The sequence below is a fragment of the Neofelis nebulosa genome, chromosome 17 (genome assembly GCF_028018385.1).
Source record: "Neofelis nebulosa isolate mNeoNeb1 chromosome 17, mNeoNeb1.pri, whole genome shotgun sequence".
Classification (NCBI taxonomy): Eukaryota; Metazoa; Chordata; class Mammalia; order Carnivora; family Felidae; genus Neofelis; species Neofelis nebulosa.
Genome location: NC_080798.1, coordinates 33,371,387 through 33,396,211, shown reverse-complemented (window position 1 = coordinate 33,396,211; position 24,825 = coordinate 33,371,387). Strand labels below are relative to the sequence as shown.

General features: G+C 48.8%; 1 protein-coding gene and 1 long non-coding RNA gene across 3 annotated transcripts in view; both read left to right on the top strand.

Annotated features, from left to right (window-relative positions):
* CES1 (carboxylesterase 1) overlaps window positions 1-14,314 on the top strand; it is a 31,026-nt gene extending 16,712 nt beyond the window's left edge. For both annotated transcript variants that reach the window (XM_058706771.1, XM_058706772.1), the window contains exons 8-14: window positions 1,563-1,601; window positions 6,019-6,159; window positions 7,742-7,822; window positions 8,068-8,215; window positions 12,272-12,403; window positions 13,612-13,684; window positions 13,948-14,314. In XM_058706771.1, coding sequence (XP_058562754.1) covers window positions 1,563-1,601; window positions 6,019-6,159; window positions 7,742-7,822; window positions 8,068-8,215; window positions 12,272-12,403; window positions 13,612-13,684; window positions 13,948-14,131 — 798 coding nt within the window. In that variant the 3' untranslated portion in view covers window positions 14,132-14,314. The remainder of the gene's footprint in view (window positions 1-1,562; window positions 1,602-6,018; window positions 6,160-7,741; window positions 7,823-8,067; window positions 8,216-12,271; window positions 12,404-13,611; window positions 13,685-13,947) is intronic.
* Window positions 14,315-16,553: 2,239 nt separating this feature from the next.
* Window positions 16,554-24,755, top strand: LOC131499068 (uncharacterized). Its single transcript, XR_009255711.1, has 4 exons — window positions 16,554-17,341; window positions 19,163-19,323; window positions 20,038-20,168; window positions 24,591-24,755. It is a non-coding gene; the product is annotated as an uncharacterized LOC131499068 (long non-coding RNA).
* Window positions 24,756-24,825: the final 70 nt, after the last annotated feature.

The window sequence follows — 24,825 nt, the reverse complement described above, 5'->3', positions numbered from 1 at the left end:
TGGAGAAGGGTAATTGGGTGGGTGTTGCAGACATTAATCAGATACAGTCCTTGCTTATGAGGATCTGTCCAAGGAGAAACACACTCATACATGGGTTAAGGGTGATGGGAGTATACAGAGAGGAAACATTCATAATAGTCAGTAGGGATGCTTCACAGAGGAGGGACATTTGAGGACTGATGGATGGCTATGACAGTGTCATCACAAGGACGCCCAGAAAATACAGCATGTAAGCCCAATGGGAACTATTCCGTCTGTGGGAGAAGGGTATGAATGTGAGCTAAGGTGTATCCTAAGCCCCTGGACTCTCATCTGAACCCTCAGCCTCTAAGGATATTCCCGGACCCCCCAGGGCTAGGCCTCTGGCCCTGGACTCTGTTTTATTTCCTGGCTTAACTCCAACGTCCAAAGCCTTGGGGCTTGGATCTTGGTTTCTCAGTCTCAAATAAGGTGATCAGTGCATTCAAAGAATAAAAACACAATTATTTCTGATTCCTGGAAAGAGGTAGGTTTATTTCAGCAATTCTCCATTGACTTAAGAAGACTCAGTTTATAAGGAGAGACTTGGTGATTTTGAGAAAACCCAGAGAAATTAACAGTCCATGTTATGTTTCTGAGTTGATATAGACTGTCTCCCCAAAACACACCCACACACTCCCCCCCCCCACACACACACATACAGGCACACAGACATACAACTCACTGACTGGTAGGGCTATAGCCCTAATAAAGAATACCTTACTGGTCACTTGCTACATTCTAGTGAGACCTGTTAGCTACAGTGTAGCAAATATACAGCAAAAAGGAGCATGGGTTGGGGTGAATTTCAGTGAGTTTGCTTAAGTCAAGACTTTCTTATACAAGAGGAGACTCCTCTCAAAATGCCTTAAGTGGAAAAAGAAATGTGTCGTAACAAAATCTTCATGAAACTAACTGAAAACTAAACCACAGTTGAGGAATACAAGACTTCAGGCATGGCTGGATCCAGATGCACATATGATATTATTAAGAATATACCTGCCCTATCATTCAGCTTTTTTTTTTTTTTTCTCTCAGGCAAGTTTGTTCCCTGGGGAGGTTAAAGATAGCAACAGCATCTAGACTTACATTCCTATCCATTTAGAAACTTTCACAATAATTCCAGCAAAAACTTGGGGGGTAAAGTCTATTGGAGTAACATGGGCCTGTGCCCATACCTGAACTAATCTCTATGGTCAGGGAGATGGGGCACCCCAGGTCACATACAGATGCCTGGATTTATGGAGTGAGAGTGGGGAAGAGGGAGGTCCCCCAAAGGAATACTGGGGTCATGTTGCCTAGGGAAACAAGTAGGGGAAATGGATGGAGGGCAGGCACAAACAACAGACGTTTTCTCCAGCGCCTTCCTCCCCCATCCCACGCCTACACCTGTGCCCCTGCCCAGGGGAGCCAGTGTCCTGCCCACTTCCTCTCAGTCCAGCCAAGGTGGCACCAGGAGGGAGAACCTGACACCTTTGGCTCACCTCTCATGGCTTTTGTGCTGGAAGCCTTCTCACCCACACCCTCTGCCTTTGTCTTCACAGAAATTTTTCACTATTGATTTATATGGAGACCCCAGAGAGGTAAGGACTTTTGGTTTCTTGATTACAGGTTTCTTGACACCTTTAAGCTCTAGTCAAATAGGAATGAATGAACCCTCCCTTGTGGGCTCTTGGTAACTCCTCGTGTTTATGTTGCCGAGGCTCAGAGAGGGGCAGCGACCTGCCTGGATAACGCAGCCAGGGGGGCTAGTCATGGGACTGGAACAGGTTTCCCTGATTCCCAATCCAGAGCTCCCAGTTACCAACTCTGTGTCCCTTGGCCCCAGCCTACTGCCCACTTCTTGTTTACATTTCCTGCTCCCAGAAATTCCCCTCAGGAGAGGGCTGGGACTAGAAACTTCCACCATGGGGTCGTGGAGCTAGCTGGGTGAAGCGTTTCTTAAGGAGCCTTCACTGAGGAGCTCACGCCTTTCCCAGGAGGCTGCTGGGTTGATTAGCCGTCCAAGCTACACTGTTGGAGGGGCCGTCCGGAAGGGGCTGAGAATCTCAGTCCTGAGGATATACCACTCTCCTCCCAGCCACACCAGAACTCCATAGTAGCCTCCCCATCTCCTTCCTCCTCCCCTCCTACTTTCCAGCACGTTGACAGGTTCTGAGACATTATCTCTGCAACATTTACAGTCCTGTGCTCTCTGCTCTCTCTTGGGGATGGGCACCAGCACCTGCCTTCAAAGGTGTTGTGAGCATTCAGGGAGATTCGTTCATTCATTCAGCAAAGATTTAAGTAGCACTTACTGTGTGAAAGGACCTGATTTAGGAGCTGGGGAAACAGCAATAAAACAGGCAAAGCAGATACAATGCCCTTGGAGTGAGGGAAGAGTACAGTAACAGAAAAAGGGTCCTTGTTATGGGGGGAAAGAAAGTGAGAAATGGGTATAGAGTTTGCTGTGGTTTGAATCTGCATAGCAGAGTTAGGGAAGTCTCAAGAAGAAGAAGGTGACATCTGGGTCAACTTCTGGAGGCAGAGAGGAAGGCAGCTGTCAGGTAAACTGGAGGAAGAGTATCCTAGGCAGAGAGAACAGCAGCTGCAAAGGTCCTGAGGCAGGAGGCCTGTGTGGCTGGTGTGGAGGGGGTCGGAGGAGAGAACAGGCTTGAAGCTAGAAAGGAAAGGGAGGTGGGGGCGGTCCCTTTAAAGGAATTGGATTTTGATTTCAAGTGAGATGAGGAAGTGTTGGGAGCGGTTTGAACAGAGGAGTGAGTTGACCTTGGGTTTTACAAAAGGGCTCTTTGATTGCTGCATTGAAATTGAAAGTAGGGAAGGGTAGGCAGCCCCGGGAGACCCTATGGGAGGCCACTGAGCTGCAGTAGTCAAGGCCAGAGGTCGTGGCAGCCTGGGCTGGGCCCGTAGCAGTGGGGGTGGTGAGACAGTGGGGTGGCATCTGGGTGTTTTTGAAGTCGTGGCTGGTGGGATTTGCTAATGGACAGGATATGGGGCAGAAGAGAAAGAGGGGGGTGAAGCACGCCCCTGGGATTTTGACCCGAGCCTGGGAATGCCCGAGGCCCACACAGGGCAGCCACTGGGAAGCGATCGTGTTGTTCTTGGTGTCACTTGTCAGCCTCCGTGGGACGCCACCTCGGTCAGATCATGGCCCCTCTGTCCCTCTCCTGGACTTTGATTATCTTCCACGTTTATTTCCCCCCACCCTCGTCCCCCAGTGCCGCAGACTGACCCTTGTAAACACAGGTCAGGGCATGTCACTTCCTTCTTAAAAGGCTGACCTTTCTTACAAGACAAACGCCCTCGCCCCCATGGAGTTATCCCTTCAGAACACGTCCATGTGACTGCTGTGTGCCAGGCATTGTGCAAAAAGTATGCCGCAACATCCAACCCTCCCAGGCCGTGCCCGTTCTGGATTAGGCTTTGGGCGCCGGTCCCGCTGAGCCCCTTCTGTGGCTGCCAGAAATGGCCCGTCATCTCTTCATCGGCCCTTGCAGGGCAGCTGCAGTTTCCTGGAGCCACAGGGGACTGTCCAACGCCGCCTGCCCTCCGGTGGGGGGAATCAGGCACATGGCGTGTGGAGCTGGAAATACGGCTCATGGAGCTGGCGAGGGCTCCGGAGCACTGCCAGCGAGTTTTAGGAGTGATCTAACGTGTATCGAGCTGCCTCCGGGACCAGGTACTGTGCCGAGCATTCTGCACCGGTTCGGTCACTTAATCCCTATTCCAACCCGTCTCACAGATGACAAAACTAAAGCGCAAACAGATGAAATAACTTTCCCAAGTTACCAGCCAGTAGGTGGCAGAGCCAGGATTCAAGTCCCGATAATCTGGCTCCAAAACCCACATTCTTAATAACGACTGTGGCCAAATATGCATTATAACCATGCCCAGAGCCGGCTCCCCGGATGGTGACATGGGGGTCAGGTGCTGCTGCTGAATCTGTGCCCATGTAACTGATCTTCATCAAAGGTAAAACCTCAAATGGAGACATTTTTTTCAATACAATGCGAGCCCATCCCTGATGATTTTATTCATGCTTTTTCTCTCTAAGAAGGAATCGGGTCTCTGTTTAGGCACCTTGAGTGATGGAGGGCTCACTACCTCCTCGAAGCGAACTGTTTATCAATAGCAGCTTGTGTTTAATTAAATATAGACCGATAATTACAATTGATTCTTATTAATTGTGAATTCTGTGTTTGTGAATTCATCTACTCTCTAAAATTAATGTGTGACCCCAAAACTGATACTCCTGACACTGCTTTTTTTAACGTTTATTTATTTTTGAGAGAGAGACAGAGCATGAACGAGGGAGGGGCAGAGAGAGAGGGAGACACAGAATCCGAAGCAGGCTCCAGGCTCTGAGCTGTCAGCACAGAGCCCGACGCGGGGCTCGAACCCACGAACTGTGAGATCATGACCCGAGCCAAAGTTGGACGCTTAACCAATGGAGCCACCCAGGCGCCCTGATACTCCTGACACTTTTTACCGTCATTCATGCACATGGAGTGGTGAGAAGGCTGAGAGACCACGTGTAGGCTCCCGTTCGAGATGCAGCAAAGCCTCTGGCTCCTTGTCTCATGTCTCATACTCTTTTTTTTTTTTTTTTTTCAACTTTTTTTTTAATTTACTTTTGGGACAGAGAGAGACAGAGCATGAACGGGGGAGGGGCAGAGAGAGAGGGAGACACAGAATCGGAAACAGGCTCCAGGCTCCGAGCCATCAGCCCAGAGCCTGACGCGGGGCTCGAACTCACAGACCGCGAGATCGTGACCTGGCTGAAGTCGGACGCTTAACCGACTGCGCCACCCAGGCGCCCCTCATGTCTCATACTCTTAACACGTGTCCTTTCCACTGTCTACTCAGTGCCACGTTTTCCGCATTTTTGTGCTTTCTGTTGATGGTTTCACTGTGGCAAGTGGCCCCTCAGGCACTGTCCCGTGCTCCCGAGGGAGGGCTTGTTCCAGGCTGTGATGCGCCTTCGTGTGTTAGTTAGATCAGCTTCTTCCAGGGCGGCTGACTGTGCTGTGGGCTGTGAGTTCAGCGGCAAGGGATCAATACGGCAGCCCATCCAGGAACAGGAAGGGGCAACTTGCCGATCTGTCTGTGAGGCGGCTTGGGAAAGCGCTAAAATAACATCTAGTATGTGATGAAAGCTGTGGGAAATCGGGCACATCCGTGATTTTGTGAGATGACCACGGATACGAAAGCATAACAACCCTGCCGTGAGGCTGAAGGCGAGGAAGTTCCAGGCATGTTCCCGAGGGCCCAGGAAGATGGTGAGGCCTCAGCTGGTGTTTTATTATAAATAAATACTACATATAATTAGTTATTTGTAAGCAACGCATATTCCCTCAAGGTGTCTTTAAGCACACGGAAAACGGAGTTGATGAAAATGTGACCAGATAGTTGCAGGAACCTGACGTCGTATTTCCCCATGAGCAGTGGCCCCGCATTTGCTAGTTCAGAGCCCACGGTGCCTTTAGAGAACCGAACAGCCACGGATAACAGAATTGACTCTAGAGATCCACATAGGCAAATGTAAACTGCAAATTGAGAGATATAAATTTTTACATATACGTGCGGTGTATATATATGTGTGTGTATATATATGTATATATTTTATGTATTTATATAAAGTTATATAAAATGTATATGTTTATAGATTTTAATACTAAAATATATTTGCATATTTATATATTTATATATTTAATAAATTTAATGTATGCTTATATGTACATAAATGTATGGACATATGTAGAGATATGTATACATGTATTTCAGTTTGAGTGAGTTTTGCCCCCCTCAGACTTCCCACTGCTAGTTCTGCCTCTGGGGTCGCATGCACTTGGCCCTGTTTGGAGGAGCCTGAGTTCTGTGGCCACCGCCTGTGGCCGTGCAAGTGTGGGGTGCTGGCCCCCTGCTCTGACAGGTGGAGAGGGGGATATGCATGTGGCCTTGAGAGCAGAAGCCCAGACACCATGATGCCCTCCTTCCCAGAGCCATCCCTTCCTGCCCATCGTGGTGGACGGAGTACTGTTACCAAAGATGCCTGAAGAGATTCTGGCAGAAAAGAAATTCAACTTTGTTCCCTATATCATCGGAATCAACAAGCATGAGTTTGGTTGGCTTCTTCCAAAGGTGAGAATGTGGGGTCCCCTTAGGCTCCCCTCCCCCACCCATCACATCACCCCTCCCATCTCTGCTCACAGAGGCTCCTCCTTCTCGAGGCCCCCCTCTGAATCCAGGGCAGCTGTCCCCTTCACATTTCCATGGGGGGGGCATTGACATTTCCGTGGGGAAACTTCTCCAGGATGGCCCCACTGCCACCTGGGGACCCCTCTCCCCAAGCAGTATGACTGTCTTCCAATCTAAGAATCCCACAACGTGGGTGCCGGGGGAGTCTGTAGGGATAATCACTGAGCAGATGGGCAGACCGAGACTGGGAGAGGGACGGACTCCCAGTTAACGAGTGAGGCCTGAGCCCCTGCGGCCCGTCCACCTGGGCTGGTGCTCTCCCTGTCCCTCCATAAATCCCGCACCTGCTCTTTCTTGGTCATCTAACTGGGGGAGTCAGTGGAGCTTTCTCCCTCTGGGGTGAAAGTTCGAAAAATCAGAAGTGCTCTCCCTCTGTCAGAAAAAAACACAGCCAATGCCAGGTAAAGCGGTGAGGACCGTCTTATTTAGTTCTACCCCCGCAGCAGGGAGGAGAGACCAGCGTGAGCTGAACTCAGGTCCCTGCAACAAAAGGCTGGAGCCTGGTTAAAGGCCTGAATGTGCCAAGGAAAGACACTGTGGGGGTGTGACAGGGGCACGGAGGGTGGGGGAGTCTGTCCACGGGACTAGGCCACCTCAATTTGTTAAGTGGTGTTTTTCCAGAAACAGATTTCTGTCTCTTTGCCCAGAGGCAGTGGTGTTCAGGCTGCAGCAGGGTGCCCACCAGAGTCACAGGGACTGAGAGGGAGAAAGGAGACTTAGGGGCTGAATGTCTGCATTTCAAAAGGTGGCCCTAAGGTCCTGGAGGAAACAGTTTTGGGTGGTAGATTTACATCTCAAAGGGCAGAGAAAGAATTGTAATTGCAAGCTTTCTAAAGTAGCTGCTCTAAAAGGGGGTTCAGGGACCTATCAACCTATCACCAGGTTTGGGCCAGAATAAATAATAAATTCCCCTGGTGTCCAGGGGCTCGTTAAGGGGAACTGGGATAATCCTAGGGACAAAATCTTAAGCTCTGGCAGTCAAGCCAGAGTTTGGTCAAGTTCTACAGTGCAGAGGTTTGGATGGAGCACAGAAATTTCAGAGGTCACTGACGGACCAAAGCCATAATGGCGGGATTTGATGCTTCCTTGGTCATCTGAGACAGTGGGGGTATTTGTGAGGTCGGTGTTCTTTGTCTCAGAGCCCTCTACTTCAACACCAGCCAGGCATAAATCTCTCCTGTGTGTCTCCATGTCCAGGGTGGGGATTCTTGCCTATGATTGATACACACACACACACACACACACACACACACAGTGCAAGGCCCTGGGACAGCTTCTCTTCACATTTACTTTATCCTTTTGCACCTGCTTGGATATAATAAGCTTGTTTGTCTCATTGATTTTACCCAACTCATCAAGGAGCCATGTCTGTCAAGTCATGACAAAGTGACCTTTGGTTGGTTGGTGAGTGTGGTTCTTTGTGCTAATTCTTGATGATCCACACTTGTGTCACTTGTTTTAACAGCTGATGGGTTACCCACTCTCTGAAGGCAAGCTGGACCAGAAGACAGCCATGTCACTCCTGTGGAAGTCTTACCCGCTTATTGTAAGAGTCTGGGGAACCATGGGAACTGGCTGAGACCCAAGGAGGGGCAGAGGCTTGCCCCAAATAGCTGAACAATTCAATGGCAGAATGCAGACTGGGGCTGGAGGGTTCTGTCCCCATTTTTCTGCCTTTCCCACCTCACCACGCAGGGTAGTGCTGGAGAGATTTACCACTAATGCAAGGCATTCTCTGTGTCATTCACTGGGGTGGGGGCCGGGGCCACTTTTACTTGTGCTCCATTTCAGGGCATCCCTGAGGAATTGATTCCACTGGCCGCTGAGAAGTATTTAGAAGGGACAGATGACCCTGTCAAAAAGAAAGACCTGTTCTTGGATGCAATTGGAGATGTGATGTTTGGTGTCCCATCTGTGACTGTGGCCCGTTACCACAGAGGTGAGTCCCACAGGTTGGGCAGGAGAGGGACACTGAACCCACCAGCTTCACTGTTGGTCCTACTCACTTCTCAGCATAGACAGATATGTGGAAACCACCAATGGTCAAGCCTCCAAGGCCAATTCCATATGCCCGGGGGTGGAACACTGTCTAACTTTGGGTCTGCCAGAAACCAACTCTGAGAAAAGAATCTGAATGCAAGTAGCTTATTTGGGAGGTGACCCCAGAAAACACCAGCAGAAGAATGGAGATGTGGCCCCGAAAGGAGAAGGAAACCAATCAGACTTCCCTGGACTCCTGGAGCTATCGTGTCTCCAGTCACGTCTCAGGGCTATTCCGTGTGAGTGGCAAGGGGCAGAGGTATTTATTCTTTCACTCTCATGAGCCATGAGTTGAAGGCTGTTCCCAAGGGGCTGGTAATTCCCTGGAGCTCTCACCTGCCTTACATATGGGCAGTGTGGTCTCTTGGTGGCCAAAGGGACGCCGGAGGTGGGAGTCAGGCTGGCACGTCCAGAAGTTGGATATGTGGTGAGGCACCAGCAGCACCTGCCACAGGGACCCCTCCCCTGAAGTTACAGTGGTCTGTGGGGCCAGAGGGCAGGTCTTAGAAGATATGCCTTGGCAGGTTTCCAAGGTCAGAGCTAGCTGCAAACTGGTTTGTTAACTGGTAGGGCTGGGGGTAGACTGAAGCCAAGCATATAATCAGGAGGCTTGTCTAGGACCAAAAGACAAACAAAGCAATACAAACAAACAAACAAACAAACCCAAAACAACAACAACAACAACAACAACAAAACAAAAGAAAACCAAACCAAAATAAAACAAAAGAAATGAGCAGTGGGAGGTGTGGGGGCAGGTGTTCCAGAGACTGTCCATGTACACAGCTGGCTTCTGTCCATCCCGATGTGTGCTGACTCTACCACAGGACCTTCCTGCACTGATCCAAGGCTGTGAGGTGGATCCAGGGTTGGATAAGCTCATCTAGAAAGGATGCATCCCTTCTGGGCATCTTTACGAGGTCCTCATAGGACCCTTCCTTCACCTAGTCTGCAAGCCAGGAAATGGTTCTCTATCTAACCATGCCGGAGGGGTTTTAAAATTCAGGACTTTCTGTGCATGATAAAAAAGCAGCTAGAGCTGACCTACCCTGTCCCCAAGCCCTCGGTATAGTGATGTGCAGAAGCCAGTTACTGTTTCTTCCTTCCGGGGGTCCTGATGAAACGCTTCAGCCAGGGGCCGCCTGGGGTCAAATTTGCTCTTTCATAACCTTGGTCTTGCCTCTGGATACATGGCATCTTCTTCTGCTTCGTCTGCTGGTCCCAGCTATACTGGACTTGTGTTTTTTATCTGGTATCCTATGACTTTGAATTCGGGGTCTTCTTGCCAGGACCACACAGATTTTTGTCAACGTTATTCTCTCATTTTGTATTTGTCTCGATCTCTTTTTGATAAACAGAAAGTTTTCCGAATATAAAATTAATATCCTACATGTGTGGAAAAATTTTAAGATATGGAAACACATGAAGAAGGAAATTAGATATTACTCTAAATTCCTCCACCTAGAAACATCTGCTATACGTTCTCTTTTAAATTTTTTTTTAACATTTATTTTTATTTTGAGACAGAGAGAGACAGAGCAGAGCAGGGAGGGGCAGAGAGAGGGAGACACAGAATCTGAAGCAGGCTCCAGGCTCTGAGCTACCAGCACAGAGCCCGACACAGGGCTCGAACTCACAGACCTTGAGATCGTGACCTGAGCCAACGTTGGACACCCAACTGACTGAGCCACCTAGGCTCCCCTGCTATACATTTTTGATATATCTTCTTTGAATAATCTTTCCATGTCTTACATATAATTTAGAAATTAATTTGATATCGTATGCCATATTTTTGTTCATAGAACACTATTTTGTGTTCAAAAACAACCACTATTTCATGGAATGATGCATCAAAATTTACTTTAGTATCCCTGTCTCATTGGATATTTAGCCTGGCTGCTTATATTTCGATGCAAGAAAAATATATTATGCTCAGCCTTTAAAGTCAGACTTTAACCAAGTCTCTAATAATTTTCTTAGGATTGGTTATTAGAAGTGAAGTTCCCAAGTGGGGCTGTTAGAGCATTTTAAAGTTCTTGATACATGGTGTGAAATTGCCTTCCAGTGCATGCCTGGGATTTCTTAATTCTCTCGCTTGCAAAACTCAGATTAAAAAATAAAGACAATGCTGCCAATTTCACAAGCTCTTCCTTAAAAAAAAAAAAAAAGGGCCATCCCCATGCTTTAATGGCAAACTTAGATTACAAAAATCTGTCCTTTCTGCTTCTCCTATTCTTCTTCTGCTATTGTCTTATCCTAATCTGTGCCCTACTTTCCTTTGAAAACATGTGTTGTGCTTGTAGGAATTTTATACCTCCTCTTGGTTTTAGGCAGAAAGTTAAAAGAGAGAGAGAGAATTCTCTTTTGTGCCGCATGCTGGCTGCCCCAAAGGCGTTCTCTCATTCACAGAAGGTCTTCCCTCTGTGGCAAAGAGCTCCTTTCTAAAACTCCCGAGTGGTGGAGGGACGTTACAGCCCCTTCCCTCAGTGAGTTCTGCTTGACCTTGAAGCAGCTGTTTAATATGTGGATTTAAAAACCACAGAAGGGTTGCTTCTTCCAGACAACACCTCTGGCTAAATCAAGGGTGCACTGTTGGGGGGTCGGGGAGGCATTCCAATAAATTATTCTACCTCCTCATGTGGGGATGGCATATAACGTTAAATCATTTGGGGACAAATATTTAATGATATGGAGAAATTATTTTAGTATATTACAAAATGACATATACACATCGTCCCATTTGTATATGCATAGAAAGATATATGCTAAAATATTAACAGAGGTGTCTTCAAGTGGTGCTAGGATTATAAGTGATCCTTTTGGTCATTTTCCTTTTTTCTGCACTTTCCAAGTTTGTTATGGCACCCAAAGGGGTAAAAAGCGGTATCATTTCTCCTCCAGCCAGACTAGGGACCCAACCCTTCCCCATCAGTCATTCTGCTGTGGGCATTGGGGTCCATGCAAAGTGCTAGTTCCAGACACCACCCTAGACTGGTGGCCCCCAACTTAGCCCTGAAGGGGCAGGCAGAGTGGACAGCTCTGGATAAAGCTATCTGAGGGAAAATCAACACCTCCTGGGGGCTTGGAGAGGGGGTGCTGAGAGTGGGGGCTGGGAAAGCAGGAGAAAGGCACCGTTGTCCTCCCTCAGAGCCCTCTTTCTCTCTTCTGTCACCACCCCAGGCGCAGCAGGAAGCAAGATATGAAGTGACAAGGTGATGGATCAATAGAAAATGCTGAGTTTTCGGCTTCCCCAGATACAAGAGACAGATTATGCCCTTCCCCCATGTTTGTATAAATATCTGAGCTGTCAAGCCAGCAACTAGGATTTGCTTCCCTCTTCCCTAGGAATTAGCTGACAAGCACACTGGAAACTCTCCAAACTGGGTAGAATAAAAGGCACATGTTGGGCTGCAGATAGTCTCCAAAGGGATCAAAACCAGCCCGTTTTTCAATGAAATACAGTAGCGTAAACAGTGTGTATAGAGATGTTCTTGCGTGTGAACCCATCAGTAGGCAACAGGATCTGTGTGTAATTGGCCCAAGGCCCCTATAATGATACTATTTTGAATGGATTTACTCAGAATTTCAACATTTCATTCATTCAGTCTTCATTCATTGACTCATTCAACAAATATCTGACGTAAAGCCAGTTTATCACCAGTTTATCACCAGTTGATCACCGCCAATATCACCTCCTCCAACTGTGCATCTTTAAGCAAATTGCAGAGCTTTCCCAAAGCTTTGTTTCTGTGTTGTGCTGGTAACCAAGGGTTTTCTGTAGGGCCACACAATGTCCAGTACACAGTTGGCTCTCACGATGGGCAGCTATTAACGTTGCTGCTGTTGTGTACCTAGGACCCAGGTGTGCCACCAATTCCCGGAGCGCTCAGGGCCCCCTTGGTGCCATCCAGGTGCGCATCTGGGGAAATGAACTGTGCACGAATCCATGTCCTTACAGATGCCGGAGCCCCCACGTACATGTATGAGTTCCAGTATCATCCAAGCTTCTCATCAGACATGAAACCCAAGACGTTGATAGGGGACCACGGCGATGAGCTGTTCTCAGTCTTCGGGGCACCATTTTTAAAAGGTGATGGCCCTTCGGTGATGACAAATTTGGAGTTAGAAGATCTGGGTTTAAGTCTCAGTTTGGTGGCCATGGGTCAAGTTCCCCCTTCTCTCTTGACCTTACTTACCCAAATACATCGGAGCAGGGCTGAACTATGAAAATTTCCAACCTTTCTCCTACCCTGACACATCTGATGGAGAAGGTATATCCAAGTGCCCCCATTCATACTCTAAGAATTCAGGCCTGGCTATCAATAAGCCACATGGCAGGTCACCTGCTCAAGCGCTAGAGGGCCCTGCTCTAGCCCTCATCATGCAGGGCCCTGCTCAAGTGCTAGAATGTCACCACTCACTTCCTACTGTGAGTGAAGGTAAGGTTAGAATTGGTGTTGACCTTGAATCGGGGCTGATGTGCACGTGTGTGTCTGTCTGTCCAACCATCTACCCACCTAAAATTCCTAACTTTCTCAACTTAATATATTTAATAATATATATAATACTTTATTATTTTTTAATGTTTATTTTTCAGAGAGAGAGAGAGAGAGACAGCGCGCAAGTGAGTGAGGGAGGGGCAGACAGAGAGGGAGACACAGAATTCGAAGCAGGCTCCAGGCTCTGAGCTGTCAGCACAGACAAGCTGAGAGATCACGACCCGAGCCACAGTTGGACGCTTAACCGACTGAGCTCCCCAGGCACCTAGATAATATAATACTTTAAAGAAGACCTTTCACAAATATCTCCAATGCCTTCACTATCACCAGTTACAGATGACTTGCGTGTGACCCACCTCAGGCTGTTTGTGGCCGACACAGCAGTGCCTCTGGGCATTTCCTGCGTGGCTGAGTCATTAGGGCCACTGCACATCAATGATATTTCAGGTTTTATGAGAACGTGGGTGGGTGAAGGAGAGCGAGCAAAGGCCCAGATGGGAGCAATCCCAAGGTGGGGTCTCTGTAGTGAACATTCTGGGTGTAGCCCTGGAGACCTTGATAGGTGCGGAGAGGCGTGGCTGTCTAGGCACTGAGGAGACTGCAGCCACCCCCGAGTCCCCCATCAGCAACGCCCAAGCTTAGAGTGCACACAAATTACCCAGATCTTCTTGACATGCCGATTTTGACACAGTCGGTCTGGAGCAAGGGCTCAAATTCTGAGTTTCTAACAAGCTGTCCCGTGCTGCTGGCCATAAACCACACTTTGAGTAGCAAAGGCTTTTTTTCTTCTTCCCCACAGGAGGTGCTTCAGAAGAGGAGATCAGACTCAGCAAGATGATGATGAAATTTTGGGCCAATTTTGCTCGGAGTGGGTGAGGCTGATGACAGAGATGGAGCACGGTTGGGACAGGCGGGGGTGTTTACTGGGAAAGGTAGTTCCCAGCCCTGTAACCCTGACAAGGAGCAGCGAGAGTTCTCTAAAAGTGGACAGGCTGCCTAGGATTCGGTGAGCTCCCTGCCTCTGGAGGTGAAGGAGCCTCCTGGGGGAAATGAAACCAAGAAGTCCTGCAAATCTCAAAGTGTTCTTGGGTCCCCACAGTCACTTTGGGCAATTCTCATTTGATTCTGTTCCTAGGAACCCCAATGGGGAAGGACTGCCCTCTTGGCCGGCATATGACCAAAAGGAAGGGTATCTGCAGATTGGAGCCACCACTCAGCCAGCCCAGAAGCTGAAAGACAAGGAAGTGGCTTTCTGGACCGAGCTCCTGGCCAAGGGGGCAGCAAAAAAGCCACCCCACAAAGAGCACGTTGAGCTGTGAATGGGTGGCCTGGCTGGCCATGGGCCCTGGGGGAGCCCAGACTGGGGTAGTCTATAGAAGGTGTTTATCAGCCAAAGACGGATCTTATTGGAGGAGGCTGGGAATATGTCTGGTGGGGGAGGGCAAAGGCCGGGGAAGAGGAATTGTGGCCAATTTAGGGAATAAATGTTCTCTCGGAGACCACGTCAGTGTCTGTGTCTTGGGCTCAGGGAAAGAAGATGAATAGGATGGGCATGATTGTCTGGAAGGTGCCTCCGGTGGGGATGGCTTGGCCCCAGGAGCTGCCAAGGATAATTGTGCATCTGCCCCATGTCTCTGGGCCCTCAACAACTTCCAGCAACAGGATGTGGGGTGGCCAGAATGTAATGTCTCTCTTGTCCATGTGGAGCCACCAGTCTACATATGTACCTGCAGTGGTGGAGAAAGGAGGTGTCGTGGTGACCCTGTGGCAACGTCATGTGGCCCTTACTGACCCTTCCAGAGATCCGCAGTTTTTCTTCAATGTACACAGCATCCTCCCGGGCCCTTCCCTGAGGTCATCTCATCCAGCAACTTGTCTGAACCCCTCCTATAGCCTGGATCACTTCAGGATTTATCGTTAGCACATCTGTGCTGGCTGCCCATTAGAATCACCTGAACAACTTTTTAAAAAATGCCGTTGCCCAGGCCCCATCCTGATTCTAATTCCTTTGTCCGGGGGAGGGTCCTGGACAGCAGGATTTTTTTTTTTTTTTAACTCCCTATGTTTAGCTGGTGTGCGGCTAGAGTTGAGAACCACTGACCTGGTCCGTGAGTTCTTCAAGGCAGGACTCTTTGTATGAGTCTCTATGTCTCCTGGGCCCTGTACAGTGTGTGTGCTGAATATGTGCATGGAAGGATGGCATAAGCCAGCGAATAAAGGAGAGTTCCCAGGTTCCTGAAGATTGCTAAATAAATAAATAAATAAATAATTATAGGCCTTCCCAGGCAATGAGACCAGATGGACAGGTTGATAGATGGTGGTCAGATGGAACTTTACAAAGTGAAGGTGGGCATCAGCCTTCAGGTATCTGATGATTATACCTTTGAATCCTATAATAGTAACAGTAACTAGAAGTTATTGGATATTTATTATGTGCCTTCATAATAAAGTACTTTTTATATTAATTCAGATAATCTTCACAGACACCCTTTGAGGTGCATGCTTGCTATCAACCCCATGGAAGTTAACACAAGGCCCAAGAAAACTCAACTAGTGAGCGACAGACAAGACCACGTACATAATTTGCTGTGCAATTTTATTAACAATAAAAATGACTATTTATTTAAAAATTGTTAAGAATTCAAGATGGCGACTGCAGAGTTTTAAAGCCACCGTGAGCCTAGAGTCCTGAGTGAAGGCACGGGTCTCGCACCTATGAAGCCCATCCTGGTGACGCAGCTGGAATGTGGCCCTTAGCAGTCTGGCTCTAGAGGTGGAGCCCGTAAGTGCGAAGCAATCCTTCCTCTGTAAGCAGGACACTTCAAAACTATTCTGGGCTTGTCCTGACCTCTCCAGTTCATCGGATGCGGCCAAAGGCACCCATTTGACTGGCGGTTCTTTGCTGCCCTCTGGTGGGCGGTGTCCAGATAGCCGCACTTGCTTCCGGGAGGGATCCAGGACTGTAAGGGGGCTGAGACTCCCAACTGTGTCCCCACCGCGGTGACTACGCCTGAGCTGACACGTTCAGGGGCAGCATTCGGATTGGTCTCTTGGCGCCTCCAGAGTCCTAACCACGCAGGGGCAGCTAGGGTAGGAGCTCCTCAAGTCTTATTCCTACTTCAAACTGAGATGAAATGTTTCCTGGCCCTGTGGTCTCCCCAGCCTCCAACAGAACGAATCCAGTTCCGGGCACCTCAGAAGTGCTCAGAAAACTCCACTCGCACAGCACTTCTCTGCAAAGCGTCTGTCCTTTGCCTCTCATCCGGGCTGATGAAAGTCCTAACTAGCCTCCCTGCCTTTTTTTCTCTGTGCTATAGAGCCAGGGTGATCCATCTGAACGGCCACCCTGGTTTTCCCTTGCTATGCACATCCTTTGCCATCTGATTTTGCAGCTCCACTCATAAAGAGTCTGGGTTGGCCTCTTCACTGGCTTTGAACAATAAAATATGGCAGAAGTGATGCTGTGCCTCAAGAGGTCTTGCACGTGTTCACACACTGTCTTTTTTTTTTTTTTTTTTAATTTTTTTTTCCAACATTTTTTATTTATTTTTGGGACAGAGAGAGACAGAGCATGAACGGGGGAGGGGCAGAGAGAGAGGGAGACACAGAATCGGAAACAGGCTCCAGGCTCCGAGCCGTCAGCCCAGAGCCCGACGCGGGGCTCGAACCCACGGACCGCGAGATCGTGACCTGGCTGAAGTCGGACGCTTAACCGACTGCGCCACCCAGGCGCCCCTCACACACTGTCTTGAACCCGCATGACTGCCGTGTGAACGAGCCCAGGCCAGCCTGCCCAGGAATGAGGCAGCACACAGAGGGGAGTCATCCCAGGAGAGGCTATCCAAGACCAGTCGGCCTCCAGCCAACCCACAGCTTCAGACGCTTGGGTGAGCCCAGTCAGGGTCAGCTGAGGTCGGCCAGATCCGCGGACCTTCCTGGGTGGTCCACAGACCCCTCGGCCGAATACACGGCTGTTGTTTTAAGCTTTGGGCCGGTTTGTTCCACAGCAGTCACTTCCTGATACATTATGTGACACCCAAGTATGGACATCCGCTCCACTCCTATCTAAAACTTATTAATGACTCCTCATTGCCCTCTGGAAAAAAGTTCCATCTCCCTATTGCAAGTTGGGAAGGCCCTCATCTTCTAGATTTTACTTGCCTCTGCAGCCCTTCTATTTGGAAATTTCCACTGCAAATTTCTTCAGATCCTTGTGTCCCCTGTAGTCCTGCGTGCATCTGTGCTGTCACTTTTGCTATTCTCATGACCTGGAATTTTCCTCCTGACTCAGCTCAAGTATCACCTGTTGCAGGGCACTCTATGATCTCCCCAGGTGGGGTTCTGTGCATGATTTCTCTGCCAGGTTTTGAGATGGCCTTGTCCCCCTCATCTCTGTAAACCCCACCACCTACTGAGGGCCGACCATGTGCCAGATACTCGTCTCGACACTGAAGAGATAGATATCGGTGGTTGCTGTCTTCTGTCCCCAAAGTTGCTGGCCCCCTGAAAATTCATTTCAACAAATTGTGGTAAGTTTGGTGAGAAGGGTGGGTTAGGAAAGGCTTTTTAGGGGCGATACCATGAGGGACAGGTAAGAGTTGGCCAGTTTCAGAGAGATGGGGAAAGGCCCAGGGATGAGGCCCAGGGGGACAGGGTGTCCTTGGGTACACATCTGCAGCTAGTATAGGGTGACCAGAAGAGAGGGGGAATGAAATGAGGATAGTCTGGGTTTACTTTGAAGGCACTGGGGAGACCCCAGCGGGCTAAAAATAAGCACGCAGTAGGTGCTTAATATATGTTTCCTGATCAGCACACCATCTGCCTCCTCTATCAGACTGAGAGTTTCTCAGTGACAGGGTTATTCCTTCGTTGTATAGTCCAGTTCCTCCCTGGTATGCACTAGGACCAGGTAGGGTTTTCATCAGTAAATAAATGAATGAAAGAGTAAATAAATCCACCCGAGAGATAACAATACAAAACCAAATGGATCTTTTCATCCAGACAAAAACTACTCTCTGCTCCCCTGGTTCAGGGAAGTGTGGAAGGTTCGGATGGGCTCTGAGGGGGGTCTAGAGAACAAAGACCCCCATCCTCCTGGCTTCTCTCAGCCTCTGCTCTGCAGGAGGAATGTGCATTGGTGCCATCTGGCGGCCACAGCGCCCATATTCTATTTTAATCCGCTTCCTCTGTTGCTAAGGTGTGGTCAGGCCAGAGAAGGTAAGTGGGAACCTGGGATGGGCAGAAACCTTCTGTCAGCAGACACGCATCCCCACCTGCTCAGCCAGCCCCGGGTCTGCCTGTCCTCACCCTGCAAGACCTCAGCCCTGAGTCCAAGAGAGTAATTGATTTCAGCCCATGGGACAGAGAAGCCCTTATGTACGGCCACTCAGACCCTGGTGCTTTCCACAAGGGCCCCCACAGTTCTCAGCAGATGATGGATTCCAGGGGTGAAGAAGCCACGGGAAAGGAGGCAATGACCAGTGTTTTCCCAATATCCTTCGTGTCTTCTTCCTAAGAGAACCCTGATTTCGTCCAGAGCAGCAATGTACCCAGTTACAAATTCCAGACACCCTGATAGCTAGAAATTGCCATGATGCGTGGATCTGGCCCATGAGATACAGGCAGACATCCAGGTAGGGTTCTAGGAGACCCACCCTTCTGAGTAAAGAATCACAGACACAGCTGGCCTCTGCCTTTTGCCCCTTCTCTTTATTTCCCCTCCTCCTGCCTGAAAGGTGGGCAAGATGTCTGCAGGTGAATTTGCCTGCCCCCCTCCCCTGCCACCCATGAGCATGAGAACCACATGCTATGGATGTGGATGGTGAAACGGAAAGCTACAAATAGTCCACATCCTTGACAACTTTTCTTAAGTGTCTCCACAGTCATCCCAGGCTACTGGGCATGTCTGGGCAGAGACCCTCACTAAAGTTCTTCTCTGAGAGCAGACACTTCTCTTCTTTCTGTGAAGAACATGTCTCTCCCTGACCCATTGCCTATCTGTCACAAGAGCATGAGAAAAATCTCATTTGTTAAGGGACCATACGTAGATTCCTGTTATGTTGTCATCCTAACATATAGAGGATAAGGATAGGGAACCCAAGTGGAACCTGTATCTGACATAAAGAACCAGACGGCATGGGATTAAAGTGTGTTCAGAGAAAGCATAGGTATTTTCTCCGGGAGCCAGGAACTCCAGAGAGTTCAAGATGAACTCTCTTACTGTAGTGACCTTGGGCAAGTCTTTTGCTTCCTAGCACATTGGAGGCACTTAAATGCATACATATTTAAATATGTTTGTGTGTATATATACATATATAATGTGTGTATATAAATTACATATGTGTGTACAGATTACAGATTGTTTGTAACGAAGAGGGTGTTGGAACTAGTTGAGGACCATGCCCTTACCGGCTGAATCATGTTATGCCTGTATGGCCAGGGCCCAGAGACAATGGCATACCAGAGTGGCTAAGAACACAAGACTCCCAGGGTGCCTGGGTGGCTCAGTCAGGTAAGCGTCTGACTTCAGCTCAGGTCATGATCTCACGGTTCGTGGGTTCGAGCCCCACATCGGGCTCTGTGCTGACAGCTCAGAGCCTGGAGCCTCCTTAGGATTCTGTGTCTCCCTCTCTCTCTGTCCCCGCCCCTCCTTGTGCTCTGTCCCTCAAAATAAATAAACATTAAAAAAATTAAAAAAAAAAGACAAACACAAGACTCCCTGGGTTCAAACCCCAGTTTCACCAACTGGTAAGTTATTTCATCTCTTTGTGTCTCAGTTTCCCCCATTTGTAAATGGAGATAATCATACTACCTCCTGGCCTCATCAGGAGAATTCAATGAGATGAAATTTGCAAGCACCTGGAACAGTAACTGGCACTGGATAAGCCAATGTTTGGCTGATTAAATGTCAACTCAGTGCATTGGCCTTGTCCAAGGTGCTGATGTTCCTAAGGTCACAGCACCTCGGGGGATCCATGGCTGTGAGACCAGGAGGGCTCCATTCTCTCTTTAACAAACCCAGGGACTCCTTGTGCCCTGTTTCCCTTCTAATTCCATAACTTCAGTGGGGCCGCTCTGAACGTAACTAATTAACAATTCTAATCTTTGCTGTGATGCTCCCTGATCTGACTCTGCGGCTCATTTGAAATGTCGGACTTGCCTTGCCCTTCCTTACCTGTGAGCATGCCTCAGATACCACCCACCACCCACTCTTCTCTCCTGATAGGGTGTCATTACTGTCATGTGACTGCAGATGGCGGATCAGGGCTTAATGGCAACTACCGGGGAGCCTGGGGGGCTGTGACGCAAGAAAAGAAGTTTAGCACGGACCTGGGAATATGCTCGGGTGGACAGCAGGTAGGTGCCCCGATGTTGGGCTGACCATGGCCTTCAAGTCTGCACCAGGCTTCCTGTGGCCAGGGGCTGGGCGTGTTTCAGGCCTCTCCTCTTCTGATTCTGAGTCTGCCCATTCTCAGCTGGTACTCTGGACTGGGGCCTGAAGCTGCAGGGTGTGTGGGGTCATTCTTGGCTACAGAAACGATCCATTTGTGGCCCCTGGGTATGTCCAGGCAATGGACTTTGCTTGGGCCTTCTCAGGGGACAGAGATGGTCTTCCTTGATTTCCTGCAGCCCACCCCCTTACCTCCATGCCCTGCTGGTCTGGCCCAGCTCAGCCCCTCCCAGGCCTGAGGCCGACAGAGCCAGGAGCTGAGAAGCAGGACGCCAGAAGTCACTTAGTTGCCAGCTCTTCCAGGAGTCTCTGGTCACCACACCTCTGTCTGCTCCTCCTCTGGGCTGGAGTTGAGGTCAAGGCTGCCCGAGCTGATGCCCGGCTGGGGGAGCCTCTCCCGTGCTATCAGTCTAATGGAGGCTGACAGCAGAGGGCTTGTGGGGCAGGCGGGTCCTGCAGAAGGCTGGCTGTTGAACGCTGGCATTTCCCGAAGCTTGAACTTCCTGCCCAGGAGGGTCACATGCACTGGGGCCCAGGGAGAGAGACTTGGGTTTGGCTACCCAGACCCAGTTCAAACCTCAGAGGCAGCATCTGAAGGAGGGGGACAAAGGAACAGAGACCCTGTTTTGGCTGCAGGAAAACCCAACAGTAACTGGGCTGCCTTTGAAATGGGCAGAGGTGGGGGAGGGGGAGGAGATAGACGCTCATCATGGAGCTGATCTGCCCTGAACACAAGCTATGGAGCAGACACTATCCTGAACATAATACTAACGTCTAGTCCTCCCCACGGCCCCACCAAGTGGCCACTCAGGCAGAAATCACAAACCGAAGCAGAGGAGGCTAAGGAGACTCACTCTAGTTTTTTGCCCTATTGAGTGATGGGACCAGGGTTTGGATCCAGCCACTGCGGCTCCCGGGATGTCACTCTTAAGTGCACATTGTCTTGTCTGATCCTCCGGGCATAGCTCTCTTATGCACACTTATTCCTGCCCTTCAGGTACAAGAAAGCCTCACATATCTTATTTAACTTTCTCCAGGATTCCACGGCAGGAAGTAGTAGAGATGGGATTCAAACCCAGGTCCAGTTTGCTAAAGAAACCTTTTGTTCTTTCCACCAGACCCAAGCAGACTATAAACTGCAGGCCAAATTCAGCCCCCCAAATGTTTCATAAATAAAGCTACTTTTATGCTATAGTAGCAGTTCAATAGTTGTGACAGAGACTTTTACAGAAAATGTTTGCTGACCCCTGCACTAAATCTGTAGGGTGAATGAAAGGCAGCAGCAAACACCTCTGTTTATTAGTGTCTGCCTAGAAAGGTAGTCATTCACATCTTAGTGTGAATTAGTCCATAGGCCCTGTGACAGCTTCTGGAGATATCTCGTAGAGTCAAAAACAGAAAGGACTTCAAAGTATCACCTAACCCAACCCTTTCTCTCTATTGATGGGGAAACCAGTGCTTAATGTTGACTTTTCTAATGTGACTCGGTCCTAACATCAGAGTAGCTAGTCCCAAGTGGGCTCTGAAACTTTCCATAGCCTTGACTCCTAACAATACTGACCCATCCAGACACACCTTGACTACCCTACTAGAGACTGTGTGACAAAAAATCCTCTTCAGTCCCCTGCAATGTATCCTCAACCTGAATTTCAAGTCCTCATAGCCCCACTGTCTTTTCCCACAGCTCAAGGCACCTGTTGGAACTGATCCCTCCCCCACCTCAATTTCAGAGGACATCCCATAATGCAGAGAGCAAACACTCACCCTTCAGTGGCTGTGTGTCCCTGGGTGGGTCACTTCTCAACCCGAGCCCTCAGTTTCCTCATCTGTCCAGTGGGTACATTGTTCTTTTTGCCCCTTACCTCACCTCACAGGGTCATTGTCAGGAAAACAAATGACATGTTGGATGGTGGGATGGATTATGTCATGTTCGCTTGGTTGGGGGTGGTGACCAGAGACCAACGCCGTGTATCATTAGAAGAGGGAGGCCCCCAAAGCTTATATGCACATATACCCATGAGTCTCAAACATCCGAGACTCTGAAGGACACATGCATTCTGTCTCCCAGAGGAGTAGACACAAACTCATCGAAGACAAAATTTGCGTTTCATTTCAAAAGGTTCTGACATTTTTCAAGTCCATCCATAAACAGTTTTAATAACTCCTGACCCATTATACAGATGGACAAATTGAGTCCCTGAGAGAGAGATGACACATATCAGTGCTTTTGGAAAGAGATAAAAATGAAGCTACGTCCCTCCCAAAGGCTGTGATTAAACTGGGGGAAAATTTAAAAGACTAGCAGTTGCCCAAAGTGAGGCTCACCGGTGAGTCTTCTCCTACCACATTTGTCAGGCTAGGGCACAGGGTGGCAGCCAGGGTCGCCAGGTGCCCCACCGTCCCCAGAAGAGCTGTCCTTTCAGCTTCTGACCCAACCTCCCTCCGCTCCACCCGCAGGGCTGCAGACACTCGTTAAATGTCAGCATGCACAAAAGGAAGGCTGGAAGCATGACTGCCTTTTATTTGATTCACTATAATAAACCCCAACTCTGATTTCGGAGTCAAAACCAAATGGTCAGAATCATAAAACCCTCCCTGGGATGTCCGCCCAGCTGCAATTCAACAGGGCAAACCAGTCCTCACCTCAAGACCCTTGGTATGTGTGTTTACCTGTCCTACCGCTGCTGCGTGAGGTTGGGCTCGTGATTCTCCTAAAAGAAGCTCCACGGAGGGGCCTTTAGAGTTTGTGCACCCTCTCTCCCCCGCCCCTATGTGACACCAAGTCCCCTCCATAACCTACCCAAGAGACATTGCCTGCTTGCATGTCTCCAGTGATGGGGAGCTCACCACTTCCAGCAACAGCCCATTCTCCGTTCTGGTCTAATCTTCTTGTGAGTTGTTTATCACCCATCCCTGACTGCCTTTTACATATTTAAAGACATAGACTGGATTTTTTTTTGTCAATACCTCATTTATATTGATGTCACTGTGTCTGCTTGTTGACTTGGATTGAAAATCATAATGTGAGCTCACACCTTCCCCAATAATGACAGTACTTAGCAATAAGGACCTATGCGTTAATGTATCCTTCTCCCCAGGAAAGTGTAGCAATAGATTGTGCATTGAATTCAATCGAATTCAGCCCTAGAAATGGAATGCAAAACTAGATAACTCTGTGTCACTTGGACAGAGTTATTCATTAAAAATATGTCTTAAGAAATAAAACCAATGGAGGCTCCTGGGTGGCTCATTTAGTTAAGTGTTCAACTTTGGCTCAGGCCATGATCTCATGGTTCATGAGTTCGAGCCCCTCATTGGGCTTCCTGCTGTCAGCCTGTCAGCAGAGAGCCCGCTTTGGATCTCCTGTCCCCCACTCTCTCTGCACCCCCCCCAACTCTCATGTGCTCTCTCTCTCCAAAATAAATAAACAAAAAAAAATAAAAACAATGTAACTACGTTAGTGGCTTGAATTTCAATCAATCAAAAAAAAAAAAACATACGTGTCAATCTCAGAGCTGGGATTACATATTTAACCCCCTCCAGTCTCCTGTTCCATGGGTTATAAAAAGAGTTATTTGGGTGAAAAGTGGACCACTCTGACCAGAAGCTCTTCCTTACTAGCTGGAGGCTGATCACAGACACTCCCATCTGCCTTACATAATTCATAGCATTTTACCTTCGTGACCGAGAGAACCCACTACTAGATACACGGCACAGGAAATCTCCTTTATTATTCTGTACACTGATTTTTCCATGAAGAGAACAGCTTTTAAAATAAATCCACACCAGACACAGACACCTGCATGACATGGGAACAGTCCGTGACACAGAGAGGGCACCACTGGGACAATCCTTATTTACACAGAAGTGGAGAAACAGAGGGCTGAGGGCAGGTACCCCAAAAGCAACTTCACGTTCACCAGTGTTTCGGTGGTTTCTGACATGGCGGCAATAAATATGCTGATACCCACACAGCTGTGGATCCTGGGACTCACCGGGGCCTCACATGTTACCCTCAAGATCTTGAGCACGAATGGGTTGGATTTATTTATTTATTTTTAAATACCAAGTGTTTCTGGCACCAGTGGAAGAAATACTGGAGAAGGAGGAACTACTGAATGTCCAGAAAAATCAAAGTTCTGGAGGCCAGAAACCTGACATTTCTCTACTCAGTAGGTTATTGGCCACCAGATCATTCTGGAAAGACTCACAGTCAGCGAGGTGCTTCCCTCGTTGTAAATTTAGCACAAGTACGTTGTCGTGGAGACCGGAACATTTTTTAACGGGATGGGACCTTTGATGATCTGATCTGACCCTTGCTTTTACAGACAAAGAAGCTGAAGCCCAGAGAGATGAAGAGACCCCTCCCTAGGAACCCCGCTGGGCAGCGGTAGACCCAGATCCCTGCAGACTCTGAAAGCTGTGCTGTTTCTACGCGCTCCCTCTCTGTTCCCCATCCCCTGGCTTTCAAAGGACATAAACATACGAAATGAGCTCCGTGGGCTTCTTTGCTAGGAAATGACGTCTTTGGTAAGAGTGCTTCCGTCTCACATCACCAGGGCC